This window comes from Drosophila biarmipes, chromosome 2L (genome assembly GCF_025231255.1).
Source record: "Drosophila biarmipes strain raj3 chromosome 2L, RU_DBia_V1.1, whole genome shotgun sequence".
Taxonomy (NCBI): Eukaryota; Metazoa; Arthropoda; class Insecta; order Diptera; family Drosophilidae; genus Drosophila; species Drosophila biarmipes.
In genome coordinates this window covers 9,752,087-9,765,860 of record NC_066612.1, presented here as the reverse complement: position 1 = coordinate 9,765,860, position 13,774 = coordinate 9,752,087, and the positions used below count along the sequence as shown (strand labels likewise).

At 39.7% G+C, this 13,774-nt stretch overlaps 3 protein-coding genes across 5 annotated transcripts in view; 1 reads left to right on the top strand and 2 right to left on the bottom strand.

Moving 5' to 3' along the window:
* LOC108032588 (voltage-dependent calcium channel subunit alpha-2/delta-4) overlaps positions 1-13,774 on the bottom strand; it is a 42,614-nt gene that overhangs the window by 11,662 nt on the left and 17,178 nt on the right. For all 3 annotated transcript variants that reach the window (XM_017106496.3, XM_044093931.2, XM_050885737.1), the window contains exon 4: positions 9,650-9,760. In XM_017106496.3, the coding sequence (XP_016961985.1) occupies positions 9,650-9,760 (111 nt within the window). The remainder of the gene's footprint in view (positions 1-9,649; positions 9,761-13,774) is intronic.
* LOC108032587 (uncharacterized) lies at positions 2,971-3,305 on the bottom strand. The gene has a single exon (XM_017106495.3). The coding sequence runs from the start codon at positions 3,244-3,246 to the stop codon at positions 3,064-3,066; it is 183 nt and encodes a 60-aa protein (XP_016961984.1). The 5' UTR covers positions 3,247-3,305; the 3' UTR covers positions 2,971-3,063.
* Positions 4,916-8,487, top strand: LOC108032585 (uncharacterized). Its single transcript, XM_017106492.3, has 2 exons — positions 4,916-5,149; positions 5,966-8,487. The coding sequence occupies exons 1-2, from the start codon at positions 4,931-4,933 to the stop codon at positions 8,399-8,401; spliced, it is 2,655 nt and encodes an 884-aa protein (XP_016961981.2). The 5' UTR covers positions 4,916-4,930; the 3' UTR covers positions 8,402-8,487.

Sequence of the window (13,774 nt, the reverse complement as noted above, 5' to 3'; positions counted from 1 at the left end):
AGTGGCTGGCACCTGCTCTGGTACCTGTCCTCCTCAAGTACGTATGTCCTGGTCTGTCCGGGCCAAATCTGTTGGGTGTTTTTAGCCACAAGTGTGACTGGCTGACTGGGCTGCGAGGACACTTTCACACTCGCACTTAATGCGGATTTCTTGGGGCTTATAAACCCATTTTTTACCAGCCGAACTGCAACTTTGCTTGTGGTTTGCAGTGTTTTTCGACTTGGACCATTAAGATTGCTTATAAGCCATGGTTTTTCCTCTGCGATCTCGAGAGCATATGTTAAAGTAAAACAATTTTATAATATAATTTAAATTCTATCTTATCTTAGTTCGATGAATACATTTGTTATTTAATTATAAAAGATTTTTATGTATTTTTATATAATACAATTTTTTTCGTTAACAGTTATATAATTAAAAATATTTCTCTTGTCGTTGTTTCAGTTTAATGTTAAGATCACTAAATCTCTCGCAAGTGCAATTACAGCACTGAGTAAGTGTCAACAAATTTGTGTGCTGCCATTCTGAAGATTCTTTCTCGCCCGTCTTTTTTAGTGGAAGGCAAATGCTTTTAGTGTGAAGACATTTTTTGCCGCGTTGCTGCATGTTTCTATTTAAAACACCCGAACAGCTTTCCAATATACTCAATACACACACTCATCTAGCCATCCATCTCTCTCGCTCTGGCTGCGTCTGCCCTCTCGCTTGCACAATGTCAACGTCAAAGTGCAAGTGGCATTATGGCAAAAGAAGTCAACACCGCCCAGGATGTGGGAGTGGGTGGGCGTTGGTGGTGGTTGTTGGAAATGAAGCCAAAGAGAGACACTGTGCAAAACAGTGATGCCCACAAAGCCTTTCACAAACAAGCCAGACAAAGCTTACGAAATATTTCAAAAATTCAGTTTTTCAGGAAAGTTAAGTTTTTTTTCTCTTTACTTTACGCAAAGGTTGGTAAAAGAATCGATTTGAAAAACATCGATAGCTTGTATCCAATATCGATAGTATTGCAAGTAACAAGTATTTAAGGAAGCATTTGTCTGGAACATGGCGTTATTGCAATAATTCAACAAATACACATTTTGAAAAATACATTTACTTTAAGTTTAGGTTTGGTCCGTTTGAGTAATGTGTGGTTTTTTACAATTTTCGACGGTATCGATAATATCTACAATAAAAACTATCGATTGATAGTGGGGACTATCAATTTTTTTCCAATCCTAATACAGTTTAATATGAAAATGTATTGTTTATTTTTACTAATTAGAAGTCAAAATGAACTTTACGTTTTTAAATTATTTTTTAAAATAAATATATTAATTTACTTTAATGATTATACGTATTTAATGATTTTTTAATTGAAGTTATATTGAAAAACGTTACAATACAATTTTAATAATTCAAATGATAAAGTTCCAATGAATATTTTACCTAATTTTCCTGCTAAATCAATTGAAAAGAGCACATATCTAGCAAGCCAAATGACAAATTGCCAGCACTGTGCGAAAATGAATGGCAGCGAGTGCAGGGGCGTGGCTCTGCCCTTTTTTCCGCCATTAAATGCAATTTTAAAGTCAATTTTAGCTGGCAAACGAATGCAAATAAAAGCTGTCAGCAACAGGACACGATTAGTGGGTGCCCCAGGGGCGTGGAGGGGGAGCGGGGCGGGATACGGAGGTCCTTGAGAGTTTCAGGTTGCAGTGGCAACAGCTCAGTTAAAACGGCTTTGACAGGCGTTGATAGAAATCGAATTAGCAACGGCGATTGCCACACGTTTTTACGCTGTGTACAAATTATTACGCATACGCCCCCGAACAAAGTGGAAAATGAGATGCGTGCAAGTGTGCGAGTGTGCGAGTGTGTGTATCTGTGTGTACCGTGTTGTGGTGTGATGTGTGCGTACGAGTATGTATTTGCGGCATCTGCAGTTGCCTTTATGTTTACAGGCAATTAGCATTTTAATGCCGCACCAAACAAAGGGCAACTGCAGGTGCCCAACCGAGTGATGCAGCCAGGGGAAGAAGGAGAGTGCACACATGGGGCTGGCTGTGACGTTGATGGAGGTCGCTGTGGGGGTGAAAGGGCGGGCCGGGCCAGCACCTGCTCGTCTGGTCGCGCTCGAGTTGCTTTTCATTATTTTTCATGTTCGACATGAGCGCAAATTGTCGATGGCTGGCGAGGGGGCCAACGGGGCGCCAACCACTATAGCACTTAGCTCGCTGTTCCCGACCCGAGTCGGCCTTATAAGTTTACAAAGGATAAGGGTCTAAGGAAGTTTCTTGAAATATATACTCCAGCTACTTAGCCACATACCAACTTCATTTGATTTTCAAACTAATGAGCCAAGTAACTCCTAAATAGGAAAATAGAAAGCCAGTACAGGAGTTAAGGCCGTTTAAAAAATTAAAAACACATTTTCAGTGGGTTTGAAAATGGTTAGGCTTACATAGGACATGGCTTATAAGGATAAGAGAGTTCCTCAACATAAATTGTTCATTATAAGCCACAAACCACTATTTTAATTTTAATTTAATTTAATTAATATCTATATTGGAAAATAAGCATAAATAAGCAGCTTTTTAAGAGGATTTAAGAATGGTTTTCTTTGTCAAACAATTTATTTAAAAAAAAAATTAATGATTCAATATTGTATCCCATGAATTTGTAGTTATAAATAAAAATACAATGCCAAACGATTTTTAAAATCACGTGTATGCTATTTCATTTTATATCGATCATTCACACGAATTCACCCAGTGCCAAGACGTTGAACTTAATATTTGATTGTTATGCATAACAAAACGAGTTATAAAGTATAATTTCGACTTTTTTAAGCCCAGCATGTGCGGGCTATATAAATCGCGAATTTGCAATGTTGTTTAAACAAAGCCCACGTGCGCCAAGCACTCAACCTGCATTAGCACTTGTTTACCGACGAATATTCGTTCCAATTCAAATTAGTCTCAATCGTGGTTAGGTTAGATGGTTTTATTGATCACATTTCGGGGTTTTTTGCTCTCTGTGTTTTATATAAGTATGTACAAGATTAGAAGCCAGCCGAAGGGGTTATCCACGATTTTGATGCTGCCGGTTGACACAGTTGAGGTGGTCCTGAATTCTGTTTATGTCGATCACCAGGTTACCATTGCTGGAATAGAAGCCGCCATTGCATCCTTGGGGCGCGGCCATGCAACACCCAACAATCAGGCAGCCAATGAGCAGCAGTAGAACAAAGGTGTGCGAATCCATTTCCAAGTGAACTGTTCGTTGCAATCAGCGGTGAGACACTGCCGGCCCAGGTCATCTGTGCAGGCAGATTATATGCGAGAATAATCAAATCGGGAGATTCCCAGAATCAAATGCAACGTACTACGCAGGTATCAATTATCGCAGTGCTCTTGCAGCTCAAAACTCGTTATTTACTGCAGGAATTCCCAATCAGAATCGTTCGTCTCATTATCAAGTCAAGTGTGTTCACAGGTCTGCAAGATTATTATTTTTTGTGTCAGTGGCTGTGATAAGCCTCCAAAGCTTTTGCAGTAGCACCCATCCAGCGACGCCTCTGTCCAGCAGAGCTTGTCAGTCAGCTTTAAGCCATAAAACCGGTAATGTTTATATAGAGATTACAGAGTGGGCATCGCCCCAGTACTACTGCTAGAGATTCCATGCCCACATCTTATGGGAAGCATAGTTAGGCAGCATGGTGCCTTGCCATCAGGGAAATTATTTTGTTGTATCATAAAAATTTTCACAGAAGCTGGGATTATACACCAATGAATTGTCCCTTTCATATTTTTGAGTCTCTTCTTTTTTTATTTTTGTTATTTTTGATTTTCTAATTTTATGAATAAGTTAAACACATAATGTGAATATTGTCGGCTAGGTTTTAATCTTTCGTCATCTATAAGAAAAAAGCTATTCATCCGAAAAATAGGTCTGCAATTGCGGTTTTTTTTCTGATTTTGTTGCTGACTGTTTTAGATGCTCCCACGTCTGCCGTTGCTGTTCTCGTAGGTGGATTTTTAATTAATCGTGCTTCGTAGGCAATTTTGACCAGAAGCGAGGACTCTGTAAAATCTGCCTAATGTGTGCGTGGGTGTGGGCTGTCCCCAAGAAAACATTTGCAAGTCCAAACAAACCAAACAAAAAAAGGAAATACGCACACAAAACAAATTTAATCGATACTCTGTGGCCATCATAAAAAATTATTTATGTATACCCACGCACTGGGTCGTTGTGCCAGCGGTGTCGTAAGGCTTCCAAGCGTTTATTATAACATTTAATTGATAAGCTGTGCTGTGGCTTGTTGTACTTTCCCCAGCACCCTCATGAAGTTGTAAATAATTTCATAATTAAATTAAATGGATGCGAGAAGTTGATGCAGTAGGGTGTATAAAACAATTTGCCATTAGAAGGGGCCCAGGGGAAAACTTTCCACTAGATGAATGGCCTGACATCGAAGACGAATGACGAAAGGCAGGGAGAACGAGCGGATGCAGAGGCGAAACCCCCGGCTGGGTCTTCGGGGTTTCATCGAGATGGGCAAGGGAGACACTTTTTCAAAGCAATCAATCAAAACGCTTTGCGTAAAATACAGTAAACTGTTTCACTTTTTCAAAAAACCATTTGCATTTTAGAAAAAGAAATTCGTGCTTCTTTAAGGTAAAGAGTTCCTCAAAGGTATATAATTTTAAAATTATGACATCAACAGTCGAGCCATCGAAAACCATTGCGTCGGGACGCTCCATTCAGAGAAGTCCGCACCTGAAAGATGCAACATACATAGCATATTTAAAATTAAAAATACCATACTTCTATCTGTAAAAGCTTGAGCTTTTCTGCTTATCTGTTCAGAGTTCCATTGGTCGTTTGGGCTCCTATAAGACAGCGCGGATTGCCAGAGAGCTCAGTTCGTTTCTTAACTTTCACTAGGATGGCTCGGCTGACCGGGTTCAACCTAATTTCAATCTTTTGCCTCTCCCTGGCCACTGGCCAAGTACTAGGACAGTCCCAGGGCCAGAATTGCGGTGAATCGTATCGGCACTTTTGCGTGGCGCGCAGTAGGTGCAGAATTCGACTGGGCTTCCGATCTCTAATAGATGGCAACCTAGGGTGTCCGTCCACAGAAATCTGCTGTCCCCAGACGGCAATTGTAAGTTCCATACTAAATGTAGTACTAAAAAAAAAAACATTTTAAAGCTCTACTTTAACGGAAATAAAAAATGTAAATGCTTCTCAATTTTGTAATTTGTAAACGTTTCGAAAAGCAACATAGTGTTTTAAAAATTTGTGATGGTGCCCACCTTGTTTTGAAAAATTATAATGGTACCCATCAAGCACCTTTACTAGAGCTATATTAAAAAAAACTAAACTAAATCGTAGGCTAAAAAATGTATGATTTAATTTAAGAAGTATTTCCAAGAGTTAGCAATTCATAAAAATACTATTGATATTCACATTAACGTTATAAACTAAAGGACTAATAATACATACTTTTTTTACGATTTCTTAAAAAAACATGGCAACTTCAAGAATTTGCTTAAATATATATGTTCTTTTTTCCTATACCCCAGCAGAGGAAAATATGTTCCCAGCAAAAATTTGCATCGCAGCGAAGGTGCCTTTCCCGACCCAAAGTCATATATTTTTAATCAGCGTATAAAGAGTCGATTATATGAAGGCAACGAAAGCTTCGCTGTCTGTGATAGTATTAAAATTAAATTAAAAGATTTTTGAAAGTTTTCTAATTTTTTTATATACAAAATAAACTACTACATCATTAAGCTGTCATAGGAGTAATCTATATATTTTAATTCATGTCACAGCTGTATTCTTTTTTTACAAAAAAAATCGATTGAAATTGATTGCTTGAAATTTTTTTTTTAGATAATTGAAGGGTATGTGATAGTCGAGGCTATTCGGCTACAGCGTTCTTATTCGTTTTTAATTGCACATTTTTTCATTGCAGCTTGACAAGCCAGTCGTGGTCATTGAAGAGAATGTAAACCCCAGCTGCGGCCGTTTTAACCCAAAAGGAGCTAGCTTTGGAATAGGTGACCTAATATACACGGCGCAGGAGAACGAGATCCCTTGGATGGTGGCCTTGCTCGATGTTACAAATCGTAGCTACCTGGCCGGCGGCGCCCTGATCGCAGGCAATGTAGTGATCACAGTCAGACAGAAAATCGATAACATGAACCCCGAGCAGCTTCTTGTACGGGCTGGCGAATGGGACTTTAAGACCGACTCCGAGGTGTATCCTCATGAGGACGTTGAGGTCAAGAAGATCGTGCGTCATCCTGGTTTTATTGCTGATACCGGAGCCAACAATGTGGCCCTTCTCTTCCTCCGACGATCGCTTCAAACGGCCATCCATATAAATCCCATATGCCTACCGGACGGTCCAAAGAACTTTGATTATAAACGCTGCATCTTTACTGGCTGGGGCAAGAAATCCTTCGAAGACTACGTCCACATGAACTTAATGAAGAAGATTGATCTACCGGTGGTCCAGAGCGGTACGTGTCAGCGAGCTTTAAGCCAAGTTTTGCCAACCGAATTCATTCTTGACAACAGCCTAATGTGCGCCGGCGGTGAGAAAGGCAAGGACTCCTGCACGGATGATGGTGGCTCTCCGCTGGCCTGTCCAAAAGAGGACGACCCTAATCGGTATGAACTGGCGGGGATTGTCAACTTCGGCGTACAATGTGGACTAGATGGAATCCCAGGAGTTTATGTTAATGTAGCCAATCTACGCCAATGGATTGTAGAGGAAACTGCAAGGGGTCCCCTCCCTGAAGAGCCCATCAGTGGACCTGCCCCACTAGACTCGACTATCGAGAACGCCGATAAGAATCTTTATAATGACAATGGAAATGGGCAATATGGATCTTTTGGCCAGGATAACTTAGGGATCAATACACCTTCACGTCCAAATGAGTATACTATTCTTGGGCCCAATCAAAATTTTGGTCAAGACAATGGAAATGGAAACTTTGGCCAGAATTATCCAGGGAACAATAAACCTATCCCAACAGTCGGTCCAAATAAATGGATTATTCATGTGCCCAATCCTAATTTTGGCCAAGGCAATGGAAATGGGCAAAATGGAAATTTTGGGCAGAATTATCCCGGAAATAATAATCCTATCCCAGCAGTCGGTCCAAGTGACTGGACTATTCATGGGCCCAAACCTAATTTTGGTCAAGGCAATGGAAAAGGGCAAAATGGAAATTTTGGGCAGAATTATCCCGGAAATAATAATCCTATCCCAGCAGTCGGTCCAAGTGCATGGACTATTCATGGGCCCAAACCTAATTTTGGTCAAGGCAATGGAAATGGGCAAAATGAAAATTTTGGACAGAATTATCCAGGAAATAATAATCCTATCCCAGCAGTCGGTCCAAGTGCATGGACTATTCATGGGCCCAAACCTAATTTTGGTCAAGGCAATGGAAATGGGCAAAATGAAAATTTTGGACAGAATTATCCAGGAAATAATAATCCTATCCCAGCAGTCGGTCCAAGTGCATGGACTATTCATGGGCCCAAACCTAATTTTGGTCAAGGCAATGGAAATGGGCAAAATGAAAATTTTGGACAGAATTATCCAGGAAATAATAATCCTATCCCAGCAGTCGGTCCAAGTGCATGGACTATTCATGGGCCCAAACCTAATTTTGGTCAAGGCAATGGAAATGGGCAAAATGAAAATTTTGGACAGAATTATCCAGGAAATAATAATCCTATCCCAGCAGTCGGTCCAAGTGCATGGACTATTCATGGGCCCAAACCTAATTTTGGTCAAGGCAATGGAAATGGGCAAAATGAAAATTTTGGACAGAATTATCCAGGAAATAATAATCCTATCCCAGCAGTCGGTCCAAGTGCATGGACTATTCATGGGCCCAAACCTAATTTTGGTCAAGGCAATGGAAATGGGCAAAATGAAAATTTTGGACAGAATTATCCAGGAAATAATAATCCTATCCCAGCAGTCGGTCCAAGTGCATGGACTATTCATGGGCCCAAACCTAATTTTGGTCAAGGCAATGGAAATGGGCAAAATGAAAATTTTGGACAGAATTATCCAGGAAATAATAATCCTATCCCAGCAGTCGGTCCAAGTGCATGGACTATTCATGGGCCCAAACCTAATTTTGGTCAAGGCAATGGAAATGAGCAAAATGAAAATTTTGGACAGAATTATCCAGGAAATAATATTCCTATCCCAGCAGTCGGTCCAAGTGCATGGACTATTCATGGGCCCAATCCCAATTTTAATCAAGGCCCATGGAATCGTATTTCTTCTCAAGACGAGCAGGTTAATAACAATAATCAAGGCGACCAACATTCCGGATACGACGTAGTTTCATCATCTACAATGGAATACGAAACTAACTAATACTAATTTATTTTAATACTTTGTATATTTTTATGAGAAAAACTCAATTATACAAATGAAATAAAAAAAAAACCTAAAAAAATTAAGTTCTTCAAGTACCATACTCATTGAAAAAGACAACTGAAAATTAAGTTTTTCCTCCCTATTTTTCAAAAACAGAGAAAGGATAACGAAAGAGTTTTTATTTTGCTAAATAATGTTTGCGTATTTTTTATATTTTTGTTCCTCTTTCGACTTAAAAGCCAATTTAAAGAATCGTTTTAGGACCAATTGATTCCATTTTATCGATAATCCACTGTGCATCATTAACCCGTCGTGGCCCGCGGCAAATTACCCGGATGACGGGAGGACTTCATCGATACGCAGGACACAGTGGAGAGCCGCAAAGAGGGACAGACCGCAGGGACCGCAGAGGGGGGCGTTTCCTCGGTGGCAGCTCGTCCTTCTGCCAGGCGTGGAACTCCACTCCTGTGACATCGCCCGGCACGCACACGTAGCAGCTGCGGGCGCCATCAAAAACTTGTGCTTGTGGCGGGGCGCACTTTAATTTCAATTTGGAGCCGACCCTCCGCCCAACCGGAACCCCTCGAACCCATCGTACCCCGCGAACCCTCAGAACCGCCAAACAGCACCACCGCAATCAGACTGGCCCCACGGCAATTTATTGTTTTCCACTTTACGCCAGTGTCCCACTGGAGACGGTGTCCTGTGTCCGCGTGTTATTGTTTTGTTGTGTTTTTTAGTGCCGTCCTCAAATTTGAGAGTTCGCCCGCCGCCGGTTTTCCCTTGAGCTTTGAGAGATTGAGCCACTTGTCAAGTGTAGGCACATCCCAGGAACAGGGAGTTTGGGGATGATGCAGTTAAAAAAAAAACAGCAAAGTTTTCCATAAGCTACATGGCGTACGAGTAATTATTTTTATATATTATTCCTAGTAGTTACATCATTAAAGAAATTTTGTTGAATGAAATAATAATAATAATATAAAGAGATAACCATTCCATTTGCTTTTTAAAAAATTAAACTTTGCTATATGTTTTTATGATCCAAAAACTAAGAAAATAATTTAAATTCCTATGGAAACAATTTTTTATGGTTATTTCCAAATTATTTTTAGCAGAAGCAAAAAATTTTGAAAAGTTTTTTTTGTCACTTAAGCTGACTATAAAAACAACATACTTTTGTCAGTGTAAAAGGCCAGGGAGTGGCTGGAGGTTAAGCGGAGAAATGAGTCAGAGATATTCACTTACCATGACAGCATTGCGCTTGAAATCCATAAAGTTCTTCACCTCGGCGGCCAACTCACGCAGCAGGATAATGCCATCCTTGCGCTTCACTTCGATGTCGTTGTCCTTGAAGCGCTGCAAATGAAAAACCAAAATCATCAGATACACAATTCGCAGTACATTTTACTGTCGTAAACTATAAAAGCTGATGGGCGCCGGTTTGAAAATAAAAAAAAGAAAGGGTTAAAGGGTTGTAAAACTTTTCCGCTTTCTTATTGTCCAACATAAAACAGCTCGGCCTGGAAATGCCTAAGTAGGCGGAGTTTCTATGGCTTCAGGCGGCTCTTAAATTGATATTAAATTGATTTCAATGTATCTTATTAATTTAATTAGGTTTTCATTAGCGGTTTCGGTGCCATTTACTTGGCAGCTCTGTAGCAGAAGCGTGCGAAATGCCGCTGGACATTGAATTATTAAATTACTAGTATAGTGTATATAGGGTACTTTATTCTTAAAATATAATAATATAATTTACTTATTCAGCCACAGCCCAATATACTGAATAGATTCTTTAAGTTTTAGGCTATTTATTATACGAAAAATAGATGTTATAGGCTTAAGGATTTCCACATAAAAAGATTTCATGACTGCGACAAAAACGTCTAATTAAATTTCACATTCCATTGCACTTATCCCCAGAAGGGCTTCTGCTAACTGAAGTGAGACACGCACACATTCTAGGTTCAGATTGAAGCAGAAATACGCATTTAGTGTCCAAGTTAATGGCCTCAGCGTTTTGCCCTGATTTTCCCTCACCATTCAGTCCAACACCAACACACACGCACACCAAGATGCCCTTCGCCATTATAATGATTTTCCTATTGAACGTGTTGTCATCTGTTTTAATGGAAAATTCTGATGAGTTTTCTTCTCTGTTTTTTCCCCCCTGATGAATTCCCATAATCATAATCGAACGACTAGCAGGCGCACAGAAATGAAATGGGTTTCGCACAGGCAAATGCATTTTATGAGTTTTTTATGCATCTAAGTGCCACAAATTAGCAATTTAGAAATGGAGTTATATGGGGGGCGCGACCACGCCCATTTCAAATTGTCACTTTTCAAACAAACTGTCAGATAAATTATGTTTTTGCTGCGACGCGGAGAGAAGAGAGAAAGAGCGAGAGAAGGACCCCGTACATGTCTCCAGCGAATTAATTAGAAAACTTTTCTTAACTGATTCAGTGCCAGCAGCAGCAGTCGGGAAACTGGTTGGGCATAGAGGAACATGCTCGGCTTTGAATACGTATACCCTGAGAAAAACTCTACTCTTAGGTTATACATTTTTATAGGTAAACAGTTGAGTAACATATAAAAACAAATTTAATAAAGTTATAAACTAATAAAATGTTTATAGTAACAATACAGATTAATGTAAAGTGAATATATAATATTTCAAGAAGTTTATAGAACAAACATTAATAAAAAAAAGTCGAAGGCCTCGACTATCAGATACCCACTACTTAACTAAAGAAATTAGCTGTTCTGAGATTGGCTGTTTCTGAGATTGCATAACACTAATATGCCGCACTACAATATAAAAGTTTAAAATGATTTAGTGAAATCAGAGAGTAATACTTGTACATACGATAGTAATATTTTAATTGAAAGCTCGCTTTCTCTCAGAGTGTGCTTTTATATGTATGAGCGGCATTGCAAATATTTGTGTGCTGAGCCCGAATCCAACTGTGTTCCATTTGTGTGCTTGTGTCACACCACAGAACTAAAACTGCAGGAAGAAGCCTCTTTGAGGCATTCATTAGTTGGCCAAAAGAAAATGTCACCCACACAAGTTGGGGGAAAAAAGAAAGTATTACTGGCACAAGGAGTTTATCCCCTTTTTTGTCTTATGTACTTTTAATGCCACTGAGCATTATAAATGTTATAAGAAGCGCCTTAAATGGAAGTAACTTGACATTCGAGGGTTAAGGTGGCGACATAAGATGGCTGAAATGGGCTCTTAGGCTTAGATATTCCTAATCTTATAAAATACCTTGTTAAAAAGTTATAAAAGCTAATGAAATAAAGCATATAATGCTTAACGCCGAATTGAGCCAATTTCTATAACTTTTTTTCCACACAAGTAATCGGACCACCAAAGTTTTCCTCCAAATTTGATTTATAGCTGTTGCAAAAACCATTAGCAAACTATTGCCAAATCAAAGGCAATGGTTAAAAAAGGAGTGGAGCAAAGTGAAAATCGAGAAGGGAAAAATGCATTGGAAATTAAAAGAATGTCAAGCAAGCAGCCGCAGCGTAACAAAAAGAATCAAAGAGGAAAAACTACAAAAAAAAAACGTGGCTATATTCTATATGTATATCTGCGGGGGCCAGCAAGATATTAGCCACGGCTGCAGGGGCCACGCCCACAAAAACCTCACCCAACTTTCATACGATGGAAACATTTTATAAAGCAATTTCCACGCGAGCAACATCGAAATGCAATGCACGCCTGAAGGACGCACGCGTGTGTGTGTGTGTGTGTGAGTGTCCTGTCGCGGGGTGGCCAAAGGGGTGGTGGTGCAAGGAACTATATACAATATGTATACAATATGGGTGGCACTCGAAGAGCGAGAACAGCAGTAGCAGTGGCAGTAGCAGCAGCAGCCATAGAAAGTTTTTCATTTTGCGGTTGACTCTGGAATTCGAAAATGTTGCGCAAGGAGGAGCCCTCCAGCGGACCTCCACCGCCTGCTCCTCCACTTCACCCACCCACCCACTCAGCCACCCACTGGCGGGTGCGTGTGCAGCTGGTGCAGAACTTTAACTGGAGCAAGGACATCCTTCGGTGGGGCAGGGATGGCGGAGTTGCGAATAAGGAGCATTCCTGAGCTTTGGCTTCTGCTCCTGTTGAATTCCAGCTCAAGTTAAGCAGCTTACGCATGCGGCAGCAGATGCAACAGAAGCATTGGCCACCTGAACCTGCCCTCTGCTAGGTTCTAAGACAAATGCAAATTTATAAATTCTTTTGCACTGAACCAAAACGCCTTGAGTTTATTTCTTTAAGCCACGTACAAGTATTGAAAAGCGCCTACAAGTCTTAAGTTTGATTTGGTTGTTTTCATCTTAAGCTGATAACATATTTATTGGTTTCATTGAAAAGTCGGAAAAAATCCCACAATGACTCTTAGTTCAATGATAAGAGCGGAATTTTAATCTGATGTGATGTGCTCACTTGCGGCAACCTCATTTTTTTTTCCAATGGTTGGAAATTTAAATAATTTAAAATTGTTCCTAAACGAAAATTTTATAAGATGCACAATATAAATTATTAAAAAAAATGAAATTTTTCAATTTCCCGTCACCAAAGAATAATAAAATACACAACAGCCTTATATTTATTCCAGGAAAAAGGTATTAAATTTATTATGGGTAAATCACATTTTTTTGACCCAAACTTATAATTTTTTACTAAATTGGGACAGTTGATAAGATGCACAATACATATTCTTAAGCAAGAACTTTTGTTTATTAATTTAATTTAAATAGATTTCTATTGAACCTAAGAAGAGGTTATTAAAGGTCTCTATGCTCTTTCTTGACAGGTCGCAACTTAGGCTAGTTTTTCCCCCAGTGCAATTGTAGCTTAAGATACATATATTGACTTTCGTCCTGGCTTCCTCCTGCCTGAGTTATTATGCGCTCAAGTGCCGCGGCGGTGCCAGAAACCTGAGCAACTCTTTGGTCGGGTTTGGCATTTTGTGGCTTGGTCTGGAAATGCGCTAATTAGATTTTAATGAAGATGTCGCTGTCGCCCTTCTCCTCCAGTTCCCGTCCCCCACGAAACTTGGGACCCATCCCCTTCGGAAAAGCGAGCAACAATGTCTCGCATCAACGCGCATGTTTCCCTGTTCACTGAGGCAGAGATTTCCTTTGCTAATTTCTTAGTACAGCACAATTTTTTTAGTTTTCCCCTCCCTTTTCTTGCAATATTAAAGTTTTTAGTTTTTGCTTTCATTGTTTCTGTCATAGTTTGTTGATTTTTCCTCTTCTAATGGATAAGCTCAATTATTTTTTACGCGAAAGCTGCATTAAAGTTTTAATTAGCATGTTTTTCTTGTTTTTTAGTTGCTCGGTAAAAAGCTAGTT